We start from the raw sequence: 25,140 nt of genomic DNA on the forward strand, positions 1-25,140 counted from the left end.
CTTCACCCCCCCTTCTTCTCTGAACCTCCATATATTTATCTTTTCATCCAAAATTTCCTGCGTCTTCCCTCTGATGCCATCATCCATTACATCTTTTTTCCTTTAAATTTATTCAATATTTTTTACACTTTAACAAAATTGAAGGAAACATCTGAACAAATTAATGTTCTCCAAGTCAATCACACTTAACTCTCCAATTAGAAAGCAACACTCAATGTCACAAGACACCTCCACAGAGGAGTCCTTCCTCAAGTGGTGACCACAGACTTCTCCATCCTTATGTTTTCTGGCTGATGTTTTAGTGACTTTTGACAGTGTTGTCACTTCAGCGGTACCATGAGATGGTGTCTACAACCTACACAAGTCTAGGTAGTGCAACTCCAGGACGGCACATCAGTGCCAGCTGTGCTGAGATTGCTGTGTCTGTCATGGAGGAGCTACCAGGAGAAAGGCCAGTACATCTGGAGGAGGTCAAACCAGCATCAGGACCACTCCCTCCTCCTTTGTGCAAGAAGGAGGAGCACTGATAGAGTCCTGCAAAATGACCACAAATGTGCTGCTCAAACAGAATTTATGAGGTGGTTTGAGGGCCTGACGTCCACAGGTGGGAGTTGTGCTTTCAGCCCAATTTTATTTAGGATGTTTGGCATTTGAGAGAACACCAAGATTGGCAAATTCACCACTGGCCCCCTGTGGTCTTCACAGATGAAAGCAGCTTCACACTCAGTACAAGACAGAGTCTTGAGGGGAGAACTTTCTGCTGCTGCAACATCGTCCAACATGACCGGTTTGGCAGTGCGTCAGAAATGGTTTAGTGAGGTCCACATGACCCCACTTTTAATGTAAACATGCCTGATAGCACCAGGGCAAGATGAAGAACTGAATCCAATAATAATAATAATCTAAATTAACAGAGTAAAATAGTGGCTTTTGTATAGCAGTCATAATCCAAATAATATCTCTTTATTATTATCATTATTATTATTTTAAATTTGATCAAAATTTCAATGATGCTGCAGCTTTGAAAATACTCCATCAACAAAACGAAGTGAACAAAACAACAACCATGATTTTATTTTATTTTTTATTTTTATTTTTTTAACTTGCCCTGTCCAACAGCTGAGCCAACAGATGTGGGCTGAAACAACCATGATTTTATAATGCTTTGGTTTCAAACATGTATGAAACTTTTCAGATACTTTTGAAAAAGTGGAAAAAATAAAAATACAGTGACTCACAATTAAGTCATAATCTGAGGAGGGTTGTTAAAGATAGTTTGATCTGTTTTAATTTTCTGGTTTAAAGAAAACTAAAAGTGATTGGTTTAAATCAGATTCATATTTTCTAAAAATACTTTAACATCCAGGTTCAGTTTAAACAAAGTAATAATAGGAAAGAACTGAAAAGTATCAAATTCAGTTCATTAAAAACTGTTTAAATATATATATATATATATATATATACTTTAAAAAATATCCAAATGTCAACAAGCTGAAGAGCAGGGATCTGTAGAGAAAGAAAACTGAAGCTCGAGTGTGAAGAGAAAGAGGCAGCAGAGATGATTGGAAAATGAAACCAGGTGTTTACATCAAAACAAAACAAAACATGTATCAAACATGAAGCACAAAAATGAACAGGCTAAATCAGAAACTAGGAGAAAAGAAACCGAAACCTGATCAAATTCAAACCATCTTAAATGAAAACTTTTGGACTTCAGAACTCCACACAGTTGTGGCCTTTAGTGAGAAGCAAGGAAACACCATTATTTTTGAAACCCATGAGCCAGCTTCCTCAGCCCGCTCACATCAGTGAGGAGATCGGTGATTGCTATGTGTCAAGAAAGACATCAGACATTTGGTCCTGAGAGGTTGAAATCCTACAAGCCTGACAGGCAGGATGTCCTTGAGCAAGAATCTTCCCCATTTTCTGTAAAAAACTTGTTTAAAAAAAAAATAAAAGTTCATTACATTCACTTAAAATCGTGTTATTATTACCTACTTTAAGTTTGCAGCTGTCTATTGAAACATGATTTGGTTAGAGTTTCACTTCTTCTGATCTATTTTCAAAGCATTTCCAGCATTTCAACCACTATTACGCTGTTTTAGCCAACATTAAAAAATGTGGGTCATAATGTGGAACATAATTTCTGCAGAACGGCAGGAATTCATCCGAAGTCTGCATCTGAATTGTGGGTGGGACCGTTGATGGGGAGCAAATTTGCCTTCATTTCCCATCATCCTTTTGTTTACACTCTCTCCCTCTTACTTACAGCCCCTCACAACCCAAACCTAACATTACAGGTGCAGAAAAAAATACAGTTTTGAGCCAGATCCCAGCTCTGATGAGGTAAAAACAAAGACGTTCATGGATCTATTTGTCTAGAATCAGATACATCAGAATGGAGCTGATCGGAGCTTGTGGTAGATTTTACGTAACAACTACAAACTTTTTCAAACTGCATCTTTTCGTCTACTCCTGATTCACAACTTTTTGAATAAAGAAATACTAAGAAATGCAATTTTTAATCTTAACTTTCTTTGTACACGCCCTCTATCGGGAAAAAAATGCTATCACCAAAAACACTCATTTCATTGGAATGGGTCTTAAAGATCCATGACGGGTTCATAGGTTAAAACAAATCAAGAAACGGACTGGAAGCAGAACAGTGAGGCTGGACCCCTGCAGAGAACTATCTCACAATGACAGTATTGTAGGACCCAGTAGCGATGCACGGAGGTTATGCACTTTACCTGTTAGGTTGTTCATTACATTGACTGTATGAGACACCTGGACTGAGCAACCCCTCCCCTCTTACTTTCCAAGAAGCCAAAATCCCATTGACTTCTATAAAGAAACAAGCAGTTATCACTCATTCTATTTGTCAGAATAAACATTTTTCCCTTCAAACTTTTTTTTTATGTTGTTGCTAATTTAGCTTTTTCCTGATAATTTTTCTTTAGCAGAAGTTATTCATGTTATAAACTGACCAATCACATGCCTCAATGTTTGATTGACAGATTCTCCCAAGCCCACTTTCAATGGTAGGGGCGTGGTCTTCCAACAAGCATACTCTTGATTTGGTAACAGTAGTTGCCACAGCAACATTGACTAAGACCGACATGGACCAATCAGTGCCATCTGGCTCCATCATGGCGACGTCCATATTGCAGAAGAATGGTGCAAGTATGTCATTTTCTATGGGTGATGTCACACCCAACCGGTCCGGTTCTCTACATACAGTCAATAATTACACTGCATTTTTAATGTAATTTAATTCTTTACCACCATGTGTTGGTGTTTTAACTCTTCATTCCATTTTCTCCTCAGAATTCCTCTTTTCAGACCCAAAGTTTACATCCTAATTTTCCTTCTACTCTGTCTCCCTCCACACCCCCATCCCTTCTTTCTCAGAGGTTCTGGTCATTCATCCAAGCGTTGACTGTCAAAAAGAGTCCCCACCCTTCTGCCCCCTTTTTTCAAAACCAAGTTCGTCACTCTTACTGAGCAAAAACGACAAAATAAGAGTGAGAAGGGATTCCAATCACACAGTGAACACAAACAGGTTGTTTAAAGGTGTGACAGAGAAGGAAACAGGCAGAGGGAGTGGTACGGGGAAGAAGGGGGATGTGGGTGTTTGTGTAAATGGGGGGAGCACATGGCGATGAATGCCCCAAAAGCCCTTAGGGTAATGATTGTGGTGGGGGTTGAGGGCATTCTTCCACATAGTCACAAAAAAGGAGGCATAAAGGAAAGAGGGGATGGGCCGCAGGAGGAGCTCTGCAGAGAGACCGCGTTCGTGTTCATTCAGACAGAATATGTTGAGCCCACACTCATGCATGTGTGTGCGTGCAGTTGCACATGTGTGCACGGCAAAGCTGCAGAATATTTTTGTCCTTTAAAACCATGTTTAGCAGAATAGAAAATGTGTTTGGTGGATTGTGAAAAGCGGGTCAATGGAACGCTTTCTGCTTCCGTTTGAATCATTTAGAATAGGGCTGATTGCCAAAGCAGAAGGACTCAAAAAAGGAAAATTAAAATGTTTGTTGAAATTCTGCAAAAACATCCTTTCTGTAACAGCTTAAACTGATGAAACAGCAAAGCAGAATTCAAGTCAAAGACGTTAACAAGCCTTCAAGGAAAGCTGAAAGCAAAACAAACAAACTCTAAGAAGTGTTTTTATTGTGGGTCTGATGCAGCTTCTTGCACATTTTTTTTCTGCACAGTTTTATACTTCCAGAATCTTCTCCTGAAACAACCCTGACAAAAAAATTCATGTGGGAAGATTTACTTTTGCATTGATTTTCCTAACAAAATAATGTGCAGTTTCATCTCATCTTATTCTATTTCTTGTGTTTCTTTGCTAAAAAAAATCTTTCTTTCTTGTATTTATTTATTAATTGTTTCAGAGTTCTCAGTTTGGTATATCATCATCATTCGATATTTTCTACACAAATTCTTTAAGAGGAACAAATCAGGACAGTTAAGGAAGCGGTTTCTCATTGATTATTCATCCTTTACTTAAAAAGTTTTAAAACTTTTGCCCATTGTGTCAAAATTTAAAAGAACAATTTAAGTTTATCTTTGCGAAAGATTCGGTGTTATTCTCTCCCAGCCCTTGATTCTTTTTAATCGTTTTTTTTATAAATCTGTGCACTACTCCCAGTTTCTGGTTCAGGTTTCACAGCTATGAACATAGTTTTAGTTAAAAATGTGTTTCTGCAGCATGGTGTTTTGTCCTAGACGCTCTCCATCAGCAAAGGTCAACAGTAAACATTAATTCAAGATTTACATTTAAATTCTAAATGAGAAGTAAGTCATTTAAACAAATGACAACTACAGCTGTATTTATACTATCTGTTTTAAAACTTCAACTTGGGAAATTAAAAGAAAAAGTTCAAAGACAGTTTCACAACACTGATTTAAATAGTTATTTAATTCATCTCAGAACTCTTGATGTGAATTTCATGACCAAATATTTACAGGAAAAACTTTGACACAATTAAAAATCAATGATTTAACAATGAATTCATTTCTTTACCAAAGTTCCTAAAATCAGAACAGTCCTTGTGGTGGCAGTGGTCACACCACACGATAAAACAGAGTTCTACACACTTTCTTACATCATCTTCAGATATTTTTTTTTCCAGATACATTGTTAATTTATTTAAATTCATTTATTAATCACACCAGGATTCATTTTATGTATCCATTGTATGAGTTTGACTTCCTGGTTTCTCACCTGTGGAGTTCTTCCTGGTCCAAAAGGGTGGATGAGGGCGGAGCTTCTTTTTACGCAGAAGCTCATTGGAAGAAACCCTCCACCATGACAGAGAAAGAAAGAGGGAGAACTGCGATGATTAATGATTAGGTCAATTTATGAAGTAACGCTTTGCTTATTAGTTAATTTACTTCGAGTAAACATAACCCTTGACACTGTTGTAAATTGTGTTGTGTAGTTCCCTCCCGTGTGTGTCGGATCAGCCAGTAAATAACTCTGATGTGTTTTTAGTTTGAATTCTGTCTTGGCTTTTTTTTTGCTTATTTGACTGTTTTTATGTGTCCAACAATTTGTAATTTGCTTAATTTAATTCATTTTGCTATAGGTTCTATAAAAAAACATCATTTTACATTTTCTCATTTGTAAACTCCATCTTAGTCATTTAAATTATTTTGTGAGAGCTGTCATGAAAAATAATGATAATTAAAAAGTCACAAACAATGCAAAATATATTTCTTTTATAAAATTATTTTTAAAGGTTGGTGGAAATTTCTTTTTAATCACCCTAAATTTCCGGTCAGAGGAATTTTTCTTTTTTTGGTTTGTTTTTATGCCTTCTGCAGTCATCACACTCTGTTTGTATGCTGTTGTTTTTGCAGTTCAGGCCACATTATCAAAAAAAAAAGTGACAATACTCATCAACACTTGGATTAAGGTCATCTAATCTCTGATCTGCAACCCCAAAACATATGAAGACCCCCCACCACCACCTCATGGTATCATTATGGATTAAAACCTGTTTTTCTGCTCCTATCATCTGTGTCTTCTCCAACCTACAAAAAGTCAATAAATAAACATTTCAATTCCAATAAGGTTCAACAAACAACACTTTTTTACAGAACAGTTTTTAATTTTCTTGACATTTGCTTTAATTAATAACCTGGTATGAAAGCTGTATGAGTTCTGACTGTGAAAAGGTGAAAAAGAGCTCACCATTCACCTGTCATGTGCTGCCATGGCAACCAAAAGCTACAGATCTAACATCCTGCAGAGTAGCAACCTCTCCTCTCAGAGCACAGCAATCTTTTTGCAGCAATTTAGTGATCTAAAAAAAAGGTTCACAAAAACAGCTGGACATTCCTTCAAAGAATGTCCAGCTCTTTTAAAGAAAGTGTTCTGCATTTCTTTGGCTCATTTCTCACAAATCAAAATTCTTTCACATCAAAATATGTTTAAAATCTCATCTGATAAAGGAAGAAACTAAACATTTTGATTTACAATTCCATATGAAAAACAGGAAAATGCAGCTGAGATGATGAGAAAGAAGAAGAGGAGCACGCTGTGCCTCCTTTTCTCTTCATCTTCGCTGTAAATCCCTGTCCTACTTTAACCTTCTTCATTTTTTATGAAACATGTGCACTCGCTGACACACAGGCATACACACAAACCGCTATCAGACTGCTCTGTGGCTGAGAGCGCTCTGTGCTCACTTTGGAAGCCCTCATGATGAGCCAAACACAGCAGTGATACAGCAGCGATGAAGATGGACACAGATGAGTGTAGTTTCATTAAACTGTAATCATTTGAGTTTTTTGTACCTTTGTAAATATGTCAAGAAATATAGTGATCTGTAATACTCTAAAAGAAACAACAATGTCATCTACGTTTTGAAAATGTGACTTTTAAGCATTAGTGTGGCTAAAAATCATTCTGTCGGTTGTAACATTTAATCCTTTAACACCAGAGCTTATGTTCTTTGATTTACTGGAATTTTACAACCGTTAACACGTTAATTCCAGCGGATTGTGAAGGAGAAAAGCGTCAGTGTAATTTCATAAAAACGAATATTTTTAAACCTAATTAATCACTGAGCTTTTGTTAATTGATCCAATGTTTCACTTTTTACAGTCTTCCCATACAACTTTTTTGCGTCACTTTTTGTAGAGTTTTTACAAATATATATAATTATTTTTAATTTAATCTATCCAAGAGACTTGTGAGTCATGCCCAGAGAAATAACGTGTTTTTTAATGAGCACACATCATAAACGGTTTTGTTTGATTTAATTTTTGTTAATTAAGACCGACTTTTCCAAATGTTTATGTACACTCTAGTTACTCTTTCACTGTTTGGAGGGTTAACAAAGTGCCTAATAACTTTGGAATGTTAAAAAACACTCTCTGTTGAACATTAGAGGTGTGTATTTTCAAGAACCTGTCGACACGATACATATCCTGATGAGTAACTCACGATACATATCGCGATCTATCCCTAGACTGTACCAGAACAATTTTTTGTTTTTTAAGAGTATGACTTTGAAAAAACTCTACCTTAATATTATTACATATTTCATTGTAATATTTTATTTAATGACTGAACATTTATCACAAGCTGTTTCAGCAAGATTTTATTGTTTTGGTTGCGGTGTAGAGCTGCTCAAAGAGGTTCAGTGCGTGGTGCTGCCACCTAGTGGTTGGGAGTTTAGGTGGAAAACAAAAACGAAGGACGCTCATAAATAATCCATTAAATATCGGCGTGTAAGCAATTTAAATCGACACAAGTATCTTCAATCAATACATCCCAATGTTTAGCCTAATTGATTCTCCCTTACGCCCTATAAAACATAATTTCTCCAAATAATTAGCTTTTAATTTAGCTGCCTGAAGAAGGTTTATTTTGATTTCACTCACTTGGTAGCACAGGTGTCCAGACGTGCGCAGGTGAATCTGCTTTCATCAAAAATAGAGCAGATAGTAGCAACGCTCTGACCCGCAAACCTGACAAAGCACTGGAAGCAGCCACCGAGGGAGTAGTCGCTATAGCAACAGCCTCCTCCATCAAAAGGGCAAGGACCTGTGGCACTGCTGGAGGATTTAAGGAGTACACAGCTGGATTCATCCAGACAGATGGAAACAGTCAAGAAGAAAATCATGAGATAAATCAACATGTGAGTACACAAAAATAGCACGTTACAGGATTTGTGAGGAGAGACAAGACTCCTTATGCAGGAATATTATCCAGGAATTTCAGAAACCCAAAGAACGATCTCAAAAGATTCTCCTTTTCTTAGATTCATCAATTTAAGATGAAGAGGCGAGTCTTTGTTTGTTCAGATGTGAGTCTATGTGCATGCTGAGCATGTGTGCCTCATTTGTGCACTGTCTTTCCCCAGAATGTTTCATAATTAACATGGCTGCTGCCTCCAGCCGCTCACATTTGCACTGAATCTGCCACTGCTGATAACCTTTACACGTCACAGCTCAAGCGTTCTCCACGTTTTTTCTTTCCCTGGATTCTGTCTGCTCTCCTCTGCTTCTGAACTCTCTGACACTCCCAACATGGACATGGTGAGTTCACGGCGCTTTGTGTTTTAAAAATAACCAATTTCCAAAGAACAGTGTTTTCCCTGAGGCTGAGTTTGGTGCCCATGAGATTTAAAACCACCGTCAATACATCAATACATGCAAAAAAAGGATAAATAAAAGACTAAATTTATTCAGAGAAGAGCAAAAAAATCCATAATTTGTGTTCAAATATATAAACTTTCCACAGAGGGATGTATTTTAATAGATTATCCACTTTTATTTGATTTAAGAGAAAATGATTTAAATGTTGCAAGGTTTGCCTCATATCCTTATAATACCATATATTTTTTTCACTTTAAATAAATCTTTTCCTTTGTTTTTCAGCAGCTCCCTTTAAGGGTTGCCATAGCGAATCTTGCCTCCATCAAACCCTATCCTCTGCAGCATCCTCACTGTTCCTCATCTCAACATGTCCAAACCATCTCTCCTTGCATTTAGTTTCAAAACATCTTCCATGAGCTGCTCCTCCGATGGATTCATTCTTGATTATATCGTCATCGTCTTCATCTCTGGTACCTTCAGCTCTGCCTCCTAAGTGCTTTTAGTCCTCCACCTTCTTCCCCTCTGCTCCCTTTAACTTCACGGTTCCACTTGAGTTCCTCTCACTTGTTGCTGCTGTTGACTTTACCAGAGCAGACCTCCCCCTCTCTAGATGTTCCTCCACCTGCTCTCAGTATAGATCACAATGTCATCTGCAAACATCATGACCCACAGATTCCTGTTCAGTCTCTTCTGTCAGTCTGTCCATCACTTTAGCAAAGCTAATTCTTGGTGTTGTTCCACCTCCACCTGAACTCCACCTCCATCTGTCACACCTGCAGCACATCTCCATCTTCCAGCTCTCATCCATGTCCTGAACAACTCCAACGTTGTTCTCTGTCACTCAAGACGTTCTTATTCAAACCACAAGAACATTATTCCAGAATGAATCAATTTAAGCCTTAATAACATAATCAAAATTTTACACTCCTTAAAATATATATTTTGCTAAAATTATACAAGTTAGACATATGTGCAAAATAAAATGATCTGGAGGGCCAAATATAATTAAGGGCCTCTTTTGATCCTCTCTGTTCTTCTCCAGAAGTATCCTAAAATAATAATTTTTTGTCCATGAAACTATGTTTGAGCTCACTTCAAATGGGCATGAGAACACTTCTTCTCCTCCATTCCTCAGACAGAAGATTTTAAAAGAATATGAGGTTGCCTAAAAGTAAATTCATATTTGTGGTTTTGTTTTTATAATTTCCTTTTTCTGCTTAATTCATCACTAATGACTGTTTACACACCTAAGAAGCATTAGCAACAATGCTTCACTGTTAAAGAAGCCAAAAGTCAGGAAACGGAGATCATCAATGATTCAGAGAAGCATCCGCTGAGCGTTAACCTGAATTTTCATAATGTATGTTCTGTGTGTTTGTAGTAAAATGTCACAAAAGTCTTTAAAAGAGCACATTAATGTCTCAGTGATCTTCTTTTCAAAACAGTTGTGTAAATTTGGCTTTTAGTTCACCAATCTGAGATAGTGAGGCATCCACTCATGTTTTACCTGTGAATCTTTGATAGATACCACCTCTGATTCACCAACTTTACCTTTCAGCTGCAGTCCGTAACAATCACTGTTTAACCAGTGAGAAAAGGCAAGTGTTATTTCTTTTTAAAATGTTGCTATTCATGCAGGAAAAATGTTTAAACAGATTGTAGCATGCAGCACAGAAAGTTATTGCTAATTTATTTTACAATTTTGAGACTTCAACTCTGGTATTTTACGGTCATCAGGTTTTTCTATTTCAGGATGTTACCATCATAGCAGAGACACATCAGACCACATTCAGGTCATCATTCTGTGGGGTTGCATTGGACGCAGTTGAGCTTTTATCTACAAAAACGTTGTGCTCAAACTGAGCCATCATTTTTTGATTGTCAGGTTTGGATCAAAAAGGATCAGATTTGTTGAGGTAAATATTAGTGAGGGTCAACCATTCAGTCTGTATTATTAGATCCGTTATAATAACATTAAATGAAAGCAAACTATTTATTTGGAAATTTGATTGCAATGGTATAATATTCATGAATTCACATAGAACAGAAAAAAAACAAACAAATTAATTTTTACCAAAATTACTGTGACTTTTGTTTTGAAAGACCATCCACCTTTCTTTCCGAATTAGCTCGGTGTAATTAGCACGTCATGCCATGCCTCTTTGTATTGGAAAACAGTCTCTTGGCAAATTAGGCAGACTCAAATGTTTTGTATTTCATTGAATAATATACTTCAATTTCCCCTTGTTCTGAGAGTGGCAGCCCTCACTTTCATTTCATTTTTTTCTATTTACAACCAACATTTTAATGAAAATTAGCAAGAAATTGTCCCTAAAGAATCATGTGACAGTGTTACCACAAAATTAAAAGGGCTTATGATACAATTTAGCCAATCAGAATCAAGAACGTGTACACAGTTTTTTAAAGAAATTTTAGAAATATTTCTGATTTTATGACAGGAGCCAGTGGAAAATGTAACCTGGTCCACACTTTGGACATGCCTGACTTATCCTTGAATTAGGAACCAAGTTTGTGTCCAGTCAGCAGTTTTCAAGTAAACAAAATATTCATCATGCAGTAGTTTTATTATTACTAATGTGTTTATTTCTGATCATATTCTGATCATGTTCAATTTTATTTCTTGTAACCTTTTTCTTTTTTTCTTTTTCAGAAGGTCTAGCCTTTTGCCAGGCCACAGTTGTAAATAAGAATGGCGTTCTTAATCTGTCCTGCCTGGACAAATAGAGGTTAAATAAAAAATAAATAAATAAACTAACAGATCACACCTTTTGAGACATTTGAAAGCTAGAAACGGTAAATATATATATAGATACATGTATGTATAAAATACAACTCAAAACAAAACCTCGTGTTCATTTCAGCTGTACAATCAGTCATTCAGCTGCCTGTCAGACACAGTTCATGGTCTGGACCCGTGCATCGTCCTCATGCAAATTCCTCGACCCTTCCTGTCAGATTCTCTGTGTGCATCAGCAAAATGTAAATTTTTCAGTTTTTTTTGCATTTTATCTGTCAGGCGGTTCTCAGCCTGTTTTTAATTGATCATTTTCTGCTTTAGAAAGTGGTCCAGGGCAGCAGCAGCAGCAGCTTGGAGGTTTGAGAGTCAGAGTTTGGATTGGAGCTTGGCCCATCTAAATTCCTTACTGACTGTAAATGAATCAGGCACTCTCAGCCTCCCCAGAGCCCGCTGCCTTGTATGGAGACACTCTACAACTCTTTATGACAGGTTTGTTTAAAAGATTGAATGCTGCACACAAAAGTGAAAAAATAACAGAAAAGACAAATGTTTTGATTAAATGCAAAAAAAGGAGGATTTACAACTACATAGTTTAGCAGACTTTTATAGCATGAATATCTATAATTTAGAATTTGATATTGCAATGGCTCATGGCAGTTTTAAAGAGGAAAGGGTCATAATCAGATTTAATAAAACATTTAATCAGTAAAAGTCCCTCAAATACAGTCTTCTGACATTTCTTTTTCCAAATTCAACGTTTTTATTTGTAAGATGAGAGGACAGGACCTTCCTCAATAAGCTCTGCTTCCTTTTTTTCTCCTTTTTTATTCTTTCAAAGCACAGCTGCCCTCGTGGGAGGAGGGTGAGTTCCAACTCACATCAGCAAAAATATTTGTTGACCTTCTCTTTATATAAAAAAGCTGTTAATTCAAACAACAGAAATTACGGAGATTTGCAGTTTCAAAAAAACCTTTTCCTCCTTCCCTTCACTGTGTCTAAATAAACTTAGAGCAACACCTGAAGCTGCAGGTGAGCACAGATTAGAAGGGAGGAGTCATGAACCAACAACTCCAATCTCATATTGATAAAAAAAGCAAATACAAGCAATCAATTTCATAATAATATAACAAACATTATAAATTGGTTAAGTTATTAATCTGGTTAAAGCATTGTCCAATTTCTGTGTGAAATTGGACAATAACACCATTTATTTCAAGTTCATTTTCTAAACCTGCTAAATTCCTGTCAGGGTCAGGGGTTGCTGGAGCCTATCCACAGCTGAACAAAGGCAGGGTGTGCCGTGAATATTCAAGGTTAATCCCAGGGCGTTTGATTTCAGTTTATGTACGACCATTATATTACCTTAACTATCTTAAATATACTGTACTCCTGGTTTTTGTAGAGACACTCCAGGCACTCTCTGGTGAAGTTAAAGTTCTAAATCTATAAAGTTTTATAGAAGCCGGTCTTGTGTTTCCCTTATATGTTTGTGTGTGAACTTTCACCTTGAGATTTCTAATACAAACTTCTTAGGTCTGTATCCAAAGAAGGCTTTATGACTTAAGACGAGATGCTGTAAGAAGTCATGCACTTTTATTTGGCTTTCAATCTGTAGGCAATTTAAAAGTCATAGGGAGAATAATTGAATAAAATTTATGCAAATGAGGAAAAGAATGTGTTAGAAGGTTCTTTTTTTTTTTTTTTTTTAAAAAAAAAAGGAGGTTTGTTTTTGTTTGAATTGACAAGATGGAGATCTTCATCTTGTGTTAAAGTACCAGCCGGAATAAGGAAGTCCTCCCTAAAAATGGAAATGGAGTTAGACAAGTAGACCCCCCAGTCTATTGATTAACAAATGGCTCAATCTGGAGTCCTTTGTGTTGTCCTCGTGCTCATCAGGCCCCACATCACCCAGCCCTCTCTGGGTAATAACCCTCTGACCCCTCAGCCCCACTTCTCCATAGCATCCTCAGTCAATCCGCGGGACAGAAATATCCTACATCCCACCAGATTACAGTTGGGATTAGATAGTAAAGTGAGTGGCAGTCTTCTCATTTCCTCCTCATGTTTACACACAGCTGCTAAACCACACAAGTAACTTTCAAGTCCAAGAAATCCGATAGTTTCTGCTCTTCATATAAATCTAAATGTGCAGAATAACATGAAACTTTCTGTTTACCCCCAAAAATCGAACGTGTCCAGAATTTTGTTCTTATTTACAATTAGATTGTCGCTGCAGTTATTGTGAAAAAATTTCAAAGTTTCAAGAAAGAACGTGCCTTTCTGAACTATGAAGTTTCCCATCATTTTATAAACTAAATCACTTTTAGCTGCACATATCTTCACAATAACACAACGCATGCAAAGTATATTTAATCTACAACAGATGGATAATCTCACATTGTTACTGCAACTATAATTCACAGAATGTGAACAAATTCAGTGCAGCTACATCCAAAATCCTGACACAAAGAGAAACGTAATCCAGCTCCTCATCCGGCTGCTGGAAAAACACGGATATAATGAAGATAATGGACATAAGGAACGCCATCTAAATCCATAAGCTTCAGACGGGTTTACTGCCTGCTTCTTTCACCACAAATGTATTGTTTTGTAACATACACCAGCTAAATGCTTTCATCAAGCTGGATGTGAAAATGAAACAATTAAACCAGGTTTCAGTATTAACACATTTGTAAAAATCTTTGCGACTCCAGAGATGTGAGAGCTATCAAAGAAGAAAATTGGAAAAAGTGGAGAAACTTCCCAGGAATGATTATGTAACAAAGATAAGTCTAAGAATACAAGTCATCCAGGAGGTTGTCAAAGATGTCGAAGATGGATAAAGGTCAGGCCACACTTGACTCAGTTGAGGTCAGAGTTCATGATTAAAACCAGACACAGCCTAGCAAATAGAACACAAGGAAATATCGGAATTATTCCCAAAGGTTCTGGAAAAAAATATTTGTGGATTGATAAAACTGTTCTTTGCATGACCTTTTCTAAACAATCATTTACACCCATTGATCTAATTCCACACAAATGATCATAAAATAGATCAATTTGTAGTCTCAAGTTTAGAGCTTTCAGGTTCTGTAGCAGTATATTTCAAGACCACCACCAAGTTCATACATCGTCACGGAATTTAACCCTAAAATAATTTTTGTTCTGGGATTTCCAGAGTTTATCTGACAAATCAATTTGGGGTAACACCAATTAAAATCAGCCAAATTAATCCAAATAAAAGAATAATTTCTATTTTTTTTTTCCATTTAGTTCCCCACACCTGTTTGGTGCAGTGTGATTCACGTGTAGTCCCTCTTTCTCACACCCCTCCAGGAGAGATTCCAGATTCTACATGGCTCATCTGTGCACCTGTCATTGGCAGTGGACCTCACCTCTGGCTCAACTCATTACCCTCAGCTCTTTTTGATGAAGCCCATCTGCTACACTATTTTTATCTGTTTTATGCATTTCATTTTGTAATTTTATGCTGGTTTCCAAACTGTTGTCCTTACTTAGATCAATTTTGAGAGCATAATAAAGTGCTATAGAAATAAAGATTGATTCATCAACTTAATGGAAATTTCCAAAACAGTTTCCAAAAGTTCCTATCAGTTTCTTATGAGTTGCAGAAAAAAACATTTTGAGAGGAACTCAGGAGAGAAGAGTAAAAGAAGAAAAAACTCCCCGACATCATAGAAAACAGTTTATTCAACAGTGTGTAGGTCCGAGTATCATGACCCCCATATAAAATAAAAACAAAACAAATGCTACAAAGAACAGAGAAAACTTCCATCTACACAAAACTTCTCCTTAAAAATACATTACCATCAACACAAAAATGCATCCCTTAGAGATAATAAATGCAAGGGGAACCCATCATATTGAAATGAAAAATACATGACAAGCCTGATTTTACTTAAGGAAGGAGAGCACGGTGGATGAGAGCGCGAGTGAAGTGTGTGTTTTGTTCTTCCTGCAGGCTGGCAGAAGAGGGCAGCAGTGAGCGATGCAGCAATCGTGGGCAGAACGAAGGAAAAGGAAAACGAACCAACGAGAGGTAGCAAAAGGGCGCACAGAGGTATCAGAGAGCGAGGAAGATTTCTAAGAGGTAGCTAGCAAATGATGGAGGAGGAGGTAGCAGGTACTAACAGTGCTAGAGCAAAGAGGGAGGAAAAGTTTACAAATCTAAAATAACTTACTAGATCAATTTGCAACTGAAGTCAACAAGTTTTTAAGTCAACTTGCATGTTAGAAATAGTGTCTAAGATGTTTAAAGCGTGAATTATTCGACAAAACAGTAAATATATATTTTTCTTCAAATATTTAATGGCTGTAAGAGAGCTGCTCTTCTGACGCACAAGAAAATATCTCCACAAACAAAACGGCAGCTCCAAAGGGATGATCAGGAATAATTGTTTTCAGACGACAGTGAAGCCGAAAGGAAAAGAAGAAGTAAAAGGACAGTCACTTTAAAAAAAAAAAAAGGAATCATTACAAATGCAAATTGAAGTAAATGTGAGAAATAATAAACAAGTTTTTGGCCATTTACTAAGCAACATTGAGTGTTTGCATCTCATTTTCTGGCATTTGAACCTCACAGGAGATGACGTAAAAAGCGGCTGTGAAGCTCAGGATGTTTTTTGTTCCGTCTACAAACACATATTGCTGAGATTGACAGTGTCTAGTGGCTGAAGAGCTCAAAGTGTGAGGAGGTAGGCGGCAGTAGGCATAAGAGAAGTGAGCAGAGGGAAAAGGTTTAACCGCTACAGTAACAGCACCTTAAACATCTAGAAGCCCACCGAGCTGAGGAAGAGCGTCGCCACTCTGATGCTGCAGCCGAGCCGCATCGCAGCGTCTCCCTCTGCGTGAAGGCCGTGTAACGTTCAGCAGGATTGTGTGTGCGAGGTTCAGTGCGTTGTGGCAGGGTGTAGCCAGGTCTGTGTGCATGCAGCCTCCAGTGTTCACCTCGTTGTAGCTTACATTTTTCTGTGTGTGCCTGTTCGTGCAGGGGAGCGCCAGACTTCTACTGTAATAGTGTCTTCACCGAGTTCATCTTTAAGTTTCATGTTCTAGTTTAGGAAAGGAACTCATTTTTCTTCAGAACTGCAAATATTAATGATTTTCAGATCTGATCAGAGAGCCCTAATGCTTTTGTGCGAACAAACTTTGATCTCAGCCTCTGAAACTGAAGCAGCAGAGTCAAAAAATTATCCTATAAAAGTGAAATTCAGTTAAAATTAATCATATTTCATTTGAAAAGAATAAATTGTTTTAAAACAAAATATGGTCCTCTCAGAAAGCCTTTTTCATGAACAGTTTCAATACGATTATTTACGTTTTATACGGTTGAGTCAAATAAAGAGTGCTTTTTGTTAAATACATCCCATCTTTTTTCAATAAACTCAAAGCTTTGTTTCTGTCTTTTGCCTCTTATGAGCCTCGTTCACGTTATATCAGATTTTAAATGAAAATATGAGCAACAGATCCATCACACTTCACAGACACACACAGAAGTTCAGTGTATCAGTTAAAGAGGAGCGAGAGGTAGATACTGGATAAAAGCGGGGCAGGCTGGGTTCCCTGTGTCTGTCTTTCTGTTAAATCTGATCAATTTTGTGTGTTAAAGGTCAGGATGCTCAGCACACTCCGACTGGCCTCACTAGCTCCCCCTAGTGCTGAAACAAACATGAAGGTAGGAGATGTATCACCTTCCTTGTTAGGTTTCTGTACACAGGGTCCATTAACTGTCCATGACCAGACTAACCCTGCAGCTGAGCCCCGACAGGAAATCTGCACGTGTGACTGGAAAGTTAGTCGCTTCACCCCGACCGAGTGTGTGTCTGTGTGTCCTTTGAAGATGTGGTTTTGAATGAGGAGGGAAAAATATTGTGTCAGTAGCAAAAGTCATCAAACACAGGCTGATATTCAGAAACAGTTTAGTTTTAAGCGTGTGTGCTTTTGTGGGGGGCCCTCAGTTGTCGGCCACTCGTCCACTCTGAGGGGCCGGGGGTCCCACGGGGGCTGGAGGCAAGGCCTCAGGCTGCGCAGGTGGGGGGCCAGGGTCTGGAGGAGAGGAGATGCAGGTTCAGGAATCACAACAAAAGCATGGGAGAGTGGATTGAACATCACATGGTCTTTAGGAGAGCGCTGACCATGAAGAGGAAACAACCAGAGAACTGGTTGGTCCTGAAGATCCTCTGATTGTCCCGTTATGAAAAGTACTTTAAACCTTTTGGAATACTTCTGCTGTTTGGTCCTTTGAATAGTTAAGAGGTTTCACACAAATCTCAGTTCTCAAGTAGATCAGGCTTTGCTTTTTTTGAGCTAGGGCTGGGCGATATGGGAATTTAATAAAGAACGGCGTTTGGTTGACATTTAGAGTAAATACCATCTTGATGTTTTGAATCAGTCAGATGAGAATTCTCTGAACATCTTTTTGTAGTTTCTGCTGTTAAAACATAAACAAAATGACCCCCCAGGAAAGATGTTCAGAAGAGAATGATTCTGGTTTTAATAATAAAAACAAAGTCTTCCTAATTCTCTAGAAATAATGTGATTTATTTTAAAATAAACAATGTAAACCTAGAGGTAGCCGTTTGTACTCACACATGCCGTTGGGGGCTCCTGGGTGACGGGGAGGCATCATGGGAGGCATTCCACCGGGAGGGGGGCCGGCAGAGGGTGGGCCGGACATCATGCGTCCGGGCATCGGCTGACCCGGTCCCATCGGTCCTACAAGGAGTAAGGCCGTTTTATTTACACAACACCTCGTGTGTACAAAGAAAACTAAAATGAAGTTTGATGATTTGATGATTTTATCCGAGTTCCACCGCTCACCTGTCTGTCCAGGGTGGTGGGGGGCCATGGGGTGGTGGGCCATGGGTGGGTACCCAGGATGCATTGCTGCACCAGCAGGAGGTCCTCCGTGATGGGGTGGAGGTGCTCCATGATGGGGAGGAGGCCCTCCGTGGTGAGGTGGGGGTCCTCCGGGGTGCATGCCTGGTGGAGGGGGCCCAGAATGGGGTCCGGGACCCTGGGGTCCGTGGTGATGTCCGGGGCCAGGGGCCTGTCCCTGCCCTTGAGCCTGAGCGGCGGCGGCAGCTGCAGCGGCAGCTTGCTGCTCCATCTGCTGCCGTGCCTTCATCTCTGCGTACTTGAGCTGCTCCATGTGGAACGCCTGTCGCTCTGTGAGGAGCTGCTGCCGCTGAAGCTCCAACTGCAGGGAGACGAACACGAGGTAGACCGCAAGAATGAGCCGAGAATCACCACAGCAGCCAGAAGTCGGTCAAAACATGTCACATTGTAATATTTAGATTTTTAAAGGTACAATGGAACTACATTTATATTGGGAATTGTAGTCTAAAAATTACCAACAATAAGTGAAATCTTCAAAATAGAATTTTAGATGTTCTAAGGCTGTAAAACTCCTCATTGCACATTTTATACACATTTTTACACTTTTCCTGTTTCTGTAATTCTTAAAGTTCATACTTTGATAGAAATTAGTCTTTGGACACTGACTGAAAAGTTCAATAACCAATCAGGATGCAGAGCCCAATGCAGTATAAAAAAACAAAAAACAAAAAAAAAAACATGCAAAATTGCACTTAGAAGAAATCCATGAAACAGAGAGATCATGAAAGTTGAACTGTGACATACAGAGAGAACACTGAACTCAATAAGCTGCATGTAAAACGACCTCAAATCCGACTTCATTTGATCAAATTTAGATGTTTTGGTGCCAAAGAATAATTTAGTCAAGAACAAAAGAGGCTATAAACAAGTTTCCTGTACTGTGATACTTTCCTGTGACCTTCATGACCTGTTATGTAATAGATTTTACTCCTGCAAGACAGACTTTATTAAAAACATTGCTTGACTTGGTCTTACATTTGACAAAAACAGGAAGTTTGTAAACTGAGATTTCAGAAAGATGTACTTTTTTTTACCATCATAAGAGCAAGAGACAACATTAAATGTGTTTTTAGGTCTACAGATGAGATGAAGCACAAGCTGGGCTCTGCATGAACTTAAACAGCCTCAGTGTTTAACAGCTAATGGCAGCAGCAGATCATAAATGGTTCCTCTCAAGTCCTCTTCAACCAGTCCTTCTCATGCAGTGAATAACTGCAAAACCAGACTGCACTCCCAAATCTGCTGCCGTCAAACCACTTGTACACCCTCGCTAATGTCTCAGAGGATTTTCACAAGCAACAAACACAAAGAGAGTCATCAATTTATCTGCCATGGCAGATAGCAGTTCAAACTGCATCATCAAACACCTGTTTCTGCGAGAAATAATCAATTCACTGGCAGATATTTGATAAACGATTCATTTATTTATTTGGATTTTTTTTTCTGGAAAATGGGTAAATGATGAGGTGATAAATAAAATAAACCAGTGAAAAATGTAGTTATATCATTTGTTTTTAAATTACCTAGTCCAGTTATTGTAAATTCTTCTTCACAGAAACTCCAACAAGAAAAGTTGAAAACATTAACCCAATTTTTAGTTCAGGAAGTGAGACAGATTAAGACAAAAAAAAAAGTCTATTTTTTTTTCTATCTTTACCAAGTTACTAGAATAGAAAAAAAATGTTAGTAAGATACTAAACTCTTTAGGGGAACATAATAAAATGAAAACTGATTTGATTAGATGGCTGCTCATTTTTGTGCAAATCAAAAGCAAGTGAGTAAGTCCGCCTTGATCTGATTTCAGCCTTCAACACCATCTCTCGTGGAATCTTCTTACAGACTCCACCATGGCATCATCCACATCCCTTTGTAATGTTTCAACTTATGTCTCTCCGGTTGCACTATGTTCATTCATCTAAACGCTTTCTAATCCCGCTCTTTCCCAATCATCTTAGGTGTGCCCCAGGGCCCCATGCCGGAGTCCCTTCTTTTCATCATTCATCAACTTCACCTCTGAAAAAAAATCCACCACAAATTCCACCACCAACGCTACACCAATGACACCCCTCTCTGACTTACAGCTTCTTTCTCGCGGTCCATGATGGTCTCCAGCTCCTCAAAGTGCCTCAGCTTGATCTCCAGCTTCTTCATCTGGGTCTCCACCAGCAGAGCCACCAGAGACTTGATCTTTCTTTCCTCGACTGCTGCCAGATGCTGTAAGGAAGGAGAACGTTAGCAGACAGGAAGTCTTAAACTGCTGTTAGTGTTTCCCACAGGCGTTTGGCCTCACCTTGGCCTTGGTGGCAGCAGATGCCAGTGCAGCAGCAGCAGCTGTAGCGATGTTTCCCTCCCCGATGTCATGCTCCAGCTTCTTCCTCTTCTCTTCTCCCTCCTCTGTGGTTTCCTTCTCTTCCTTTTCCTTCTCCTGCTCGGATGAAGACGTCTCCGTTGTCTCCTCTTTATCTTTGTCCGCTATCATAGAAGGAGAAATTATTTTTAAAATTAGATTTTTTTCAATTTAAAGCATAAAAAATGGAAATATCACCCAGATGAAACAGTCGTCTCAAAGCCGTATTTCTATGCAGTTCAACAGGATTTTACTCATATTTTTTACAAGTTAAATATATGATAATCTCTCCCATTTTTTCATTGTCTGCTACCTGCTGGAGACGCTTTAGCTTCTCCATCTTCTTCTTTCTCCTCCTCAGGCTCCGATGGCTCCACTCCTTCTTTCTTCACCTTCTCTGTTGCTTCTGTTTTTTCACTCTTCTCTGCAGACTCACTCGGTTTCTCTGCCTCATCTTTCATCTCAGCCTAGATGATGAGAAAGTAGAGTAGTAGGGTCATGACATGAATAGCTTAGGGCTAAACTGTTACCACATCTTATCTTTGTGTATGTTAAGTGCTATCTCGTAATACTGAAAGAGTTCATGCCAACTGGTGCTTTTTTTTTTTTTTTAAACATGATGTGCTTATCAGTTCTTTGTACAGCTACTTTAAATCTGATTTGGTATCAAAAGTGAGTCTTGCCAGCAAATATTAGTGTCCTTGAGTTTATTTTTTTGCTTAGGACCACTTAGTGGATCACTGGAGAAGTTGCTCTTCATATTTCTTTTTCTTGTAAATATTTTCCATAATGCTGCCCTATAATGGTTGATCACAAATTTAGAAACAACTCATCAATGGTGGTTGGATTTTAAAACCAATGTAGACTCATGACATCTTAAATAAATTACACTTGACTTTAGCTTGCAAATAAATTGTATTTCTAATTCATGTCCCACAAAAACAGTTTTTTTAAAGCTTAAACTTAACTAAGTCAAATTTTGATTTATACGTTCACAAACCAATTATATTAAAGATTCAACAATTTTTTCTTCTCATTTTAAAAAACATTTTTGAAAACTAATTCCAAGACTATGACAGTTAAGGTTTTGCGTCATTATTTTATGCTGTACTGATAAAATTCTCAACTTTCATGGGTACAATTTATAAAATTGCATCGCACCCTCGTGCACTGTTTTGTATAAAACGCAAAAATACAATTTTCTCCTCAACATTTGGGGTAAAATAACATTGTAATGTGTGAAGTAAAAAAAAAAAATGACAAAAAAAAAATAAAAATTGTTAAACTGTAACCGTCTCACCTTATCGGCCTGTTGAGATTCTGTGTCCGTCTCCATCTTTTCTGGCTCTGGAGTTTCTGGAAGAGATAAAAAAAGTGAAGGACATTTAATAAATAACCTTATTTAAAAATAAATGAATCACTTTCAAATAAAAAATATAAATTGTATATTCAGTGATGATGTCTTGGAGGCCCCATTGGTTATTAAATTGACCATGACAAAAAAAAGAAGTAGTAAAAAAGAAAAAAGAAAAAAAAAAAGAAAATCAGCAAAAGTCATCATTTTAAAGACCCATTGTAATGAAAATCGAGTTTCACGATATTCACAACTGCTCATAAAACAACTAGTTAATTAATCAGCAAAGTTGGGTCAGAAAAAAAGTTTTTAAAACCTGAAGTTCTTCATTTCAATCGTTTTCTTCTGTTAAGTCAAACAATAAAACTACGCTTTATTTTGAACAGCAGAATTTAAAGTTTCACTCCATGAAAATTGTGTTTTTAAAATGTTCTAGTAGGATTGTCTCATGATGGAGGACATACAAAAAATAAGATTAAAGCTGCATTTTTATAGCATTTCTTTATTCAAATAGATAAATCAGAAACATTAAAAAATGACGTAGCAACTGAAATGGGCGGGCCACAAGTTCCCTACTTCGCTCCATTCTGATGCATCCACTTGTAAACAAATAAATCGATCCATTAAGGTCTTTATTTTCCTCGTCTGAGCTGGCTTCTGGCTAGAACGAAATGGCTTGAAAGTTCCAATTTTGCTCAGTTTTTGTTGCACCACAAATGTTAGTTTGGAGTTCTGAGGGGCCGTAAGCTTGTGTGAGTGAGCGTAAACACAGGGATGACGGGATGTCAGCAGATGGTTACTTCCACTTTCTAATCAATTTCTGCCACTCTACAGAAAATATGTCTTAAAGTCCCTCTATGACAATTTTTTTTAAACAAAAACATTCTCAGTAGTGTTTTAATTAAGATTATGAAGTTTTTAACCAAAATCCCACAACCTAAGTGTCTTAAAAAGCCATTTTTCATGTTGATCTGAAGCCTGGGTCTGTAAAATCTCCTCTGAGGGGGCGTGGCTTTTTTCAGCTGTCCGCCCTTGGACCCTCCCCCGTCTGATTATGATTGCTCTGTGTCTCGCTAGCATAGCTGTTGTGATGTGAAGAAGGCTCGTTAATTCAAACAGAGTCTTTCTGCGAGTTTGACTGACAGCGATTTAAAAGGAGAAATACTTGGAAATGCAAAAACAAAATTATTTCTTATTACATTTGTTCTCTTTCATCAGAAGAATGCCACACACACATGTTAAAAACATGATTTTCACTGGGACTTTAAAAACAACACAGGCTTTTTTGATTTTGACTAAAAACAGCATAATTATAATTAAAAGGTCCCTAGGAACGATTTTAAAATAAAAAAAACATAGTTGCAGTGGGACTTAAAAAAGTAGAATAAACTTTTCAAATTGAAACAAAGTCCTGTTATTTAAAAAAAGTGATTGAAACAGGTTAAAGTTGGAAACATTTCCGATACAGAGTGAAGAAACGGTGAGAGAAGCGGATGAAAACATTTTACAGTTGAGAGTGAAAGCATGTCACAGAGGCACTTAAGCAAGCCTTAAGGCTCTGATTATTGACTGAGTCCTTCAGACCGAGTGAGCCATGGAAAACATTTAAGTTTATTGATTAGAGCTGTGGTTGAAGAGGACGTGCAGTCAAACATTCTGGTTTTCACTTCGTGTGGTGGAAACAGCTCATTCATGTTTTAGCATCAAAAACACGGAATAATTTAAATGAGATGTTCAAATTTTACTGTTTCAAATTATTTTAGGAATACTTATTCTTTTATTTAAGCAAAGAGATAGGAGGCATTCAAGTAATACATTACATGAATTAAATCAACACAAAATATCTGTATTTTATCAACCAAGAAGATGTGTTGGCACAATCATTTTAGAGTAACACAATAAAAAAAGAAAAGCAGAGTGAAAAAAACTGTCTGTCACCTCTAATGAAATATCAATATCAGAAATTGAAAAGAGCGTCGCAAAGTTCCCCCTGCGGCGCCCGCACCACTATAATCTCATTTTCTGTGGGCATAGCTGACATGATTGTTATTTCCTTGGGAAAAAGGTGTGCAGCTGTAAAACACAAAGCAAAAATTGACAAATAGGCCCTGAGGATGATGACCCAGTTTTCTGTCCCCCCCTCCACCCACGTCTCTGCCCCATCTGCCACTGTGGCTTTAATCCACTGGTTGCAGAGGCAGAATAAGCACACAGGATTTTTGCTTCAGTTTTAACCGGCTGGCCAAAAAAAATCAGCAGCTCTCCTTTAAATGTGATGAACAAGAGAGATCACCTTTGTCAGAGTCTCACTTTTCTGGATGCCAACATCTTTATACACAAACCACCACCTCCAGTCAAAATGTCGCCCCCGAGTGGTTGCATTTGATAAAAAAAAATTAGAACAAAAACCTCCAACCTGACCCACTTTAGATGTCATCACAACACTCTGATCATCATGAATAACCTCTTTAGTAATGTCTTGCATACATACTTAAAAACATAAATGTGAGTCTGCGTTCATGCTGCTCACCGGTCTTTTCTGGCTCCTCTGGAGCAGTTCCAGCGATCCCGCTGCTCTCCAGACCAAAGGTGGGGTCCACCTTCCCTGTACTCCTCGCTGCCTCCTGCACCTTCTTCACATGAGCTTCCACCAACTCTGCTGGAACCTCTTCACGAACGCGAGAAAACTCCTCTGCAAACACAGCAACAACATTTCCATATTAAAAAAACAAAAACAGCACGTTCAGGACTGAGGTCCACCTGTAACTGTCATTTATTAGTCTCTTGTGTTTTGGTTATTAAATGCTGGTGAACTTATAGGAAGTTTATTTTGAAAATACCTAAACTGTTTAGAGTGCTTAGTCCACAGGCTGTATGGACAGAGAAGAGACGCTAGAAACAGGGCACCATGTTTAAACTCAAGGACAGACACCACGCGTGGATTTGAGAAGAACACTGAAGCTGCATTCACAGGCATCAAATTTGCGTCTGCTGTCTCTCTTTTGACGCACAACAAATTTATTGCTGGACAGTTTGACGCCCCTGGAAGCAGAGCAACTGCCAAAGAACTTAATTTGTTGATCACACCATGAAAAACATGGATGAGCAAATAACTTGGGTTTTTATGGTTTGGAGAGT

The 25,140-nt window shown here is 38.1% G+C and overlaps 1 protein-coding gene across 2 annotated transcripts in view; it reads right to left on the minus strand.

Annotated features, from left to right (window-relative positions):
- Positions 1 to 15,076: 15,076 nt before the first annotated feature.
- The window catches only part of smarcc1a (SWI/SNF related, matrix associated, actin dependent regulator of chromatin, subfamily c, member 1a), a 20,246-nt gene continuing 10,182 nt past the window's right edge, over positions 15,077 to 25,140 (minus strand). For both annotated transcript variants that reach the window (XM_024258442.2, XM_024258441.2), the window contains exons 20-27: positions 24,533 to 24,694; positions 21,949 to 22,004; positions 20,962 to 21,115; positions 20,592 to 20,773; positions 20,381 to 20,515; positions 18,224 to 18,602; positions 17,993 to 18,118; positions 15,077 to 17,449 (exon numbers count right to left, since the gene is read on the minus strand). In XM_024258442.2, coding sequence (XP_024114210.2) covers positions 17,358 to 17,449; positions 17,993 to 18,118; positions 18,224 to 18,602; positions 20,381 to 20,515; positions 20,592 to 20,773; positions 20,962 to 21,115; positions 21,949 to 22,004; positions 24,533 to 24,694 — 1,286 coding nt within the window. In that variant the 3' untranslated portion in view covers positions 15,077 to 17,357. The remainder of the gene's footprint in view (positions 17,450 to 17,992; positions 18,119 to 18,223; positions 18,603 to 20,380; positions 20,516 to 20,591; positions 20,774 to 20,961; positions 21,116 to 21,948; positions 22,005 to 24,532; positions 24,695 to 25,140) is intronic.

Source organism: Oryzias melastigma, linkage group LG16 (assembly GCF_002922805.2).
Source record: "Oryzias melastigma strain HK-1 linkage group LG16, ASM292280v2, whole genome shotgun sequence".
Lineage (NCBI taxonomy): Eukaryota > Metazoa > Chordata > Actinopteri > Beloniformes > Adrianichthyidae > Oryzias > Oryzias melastigma.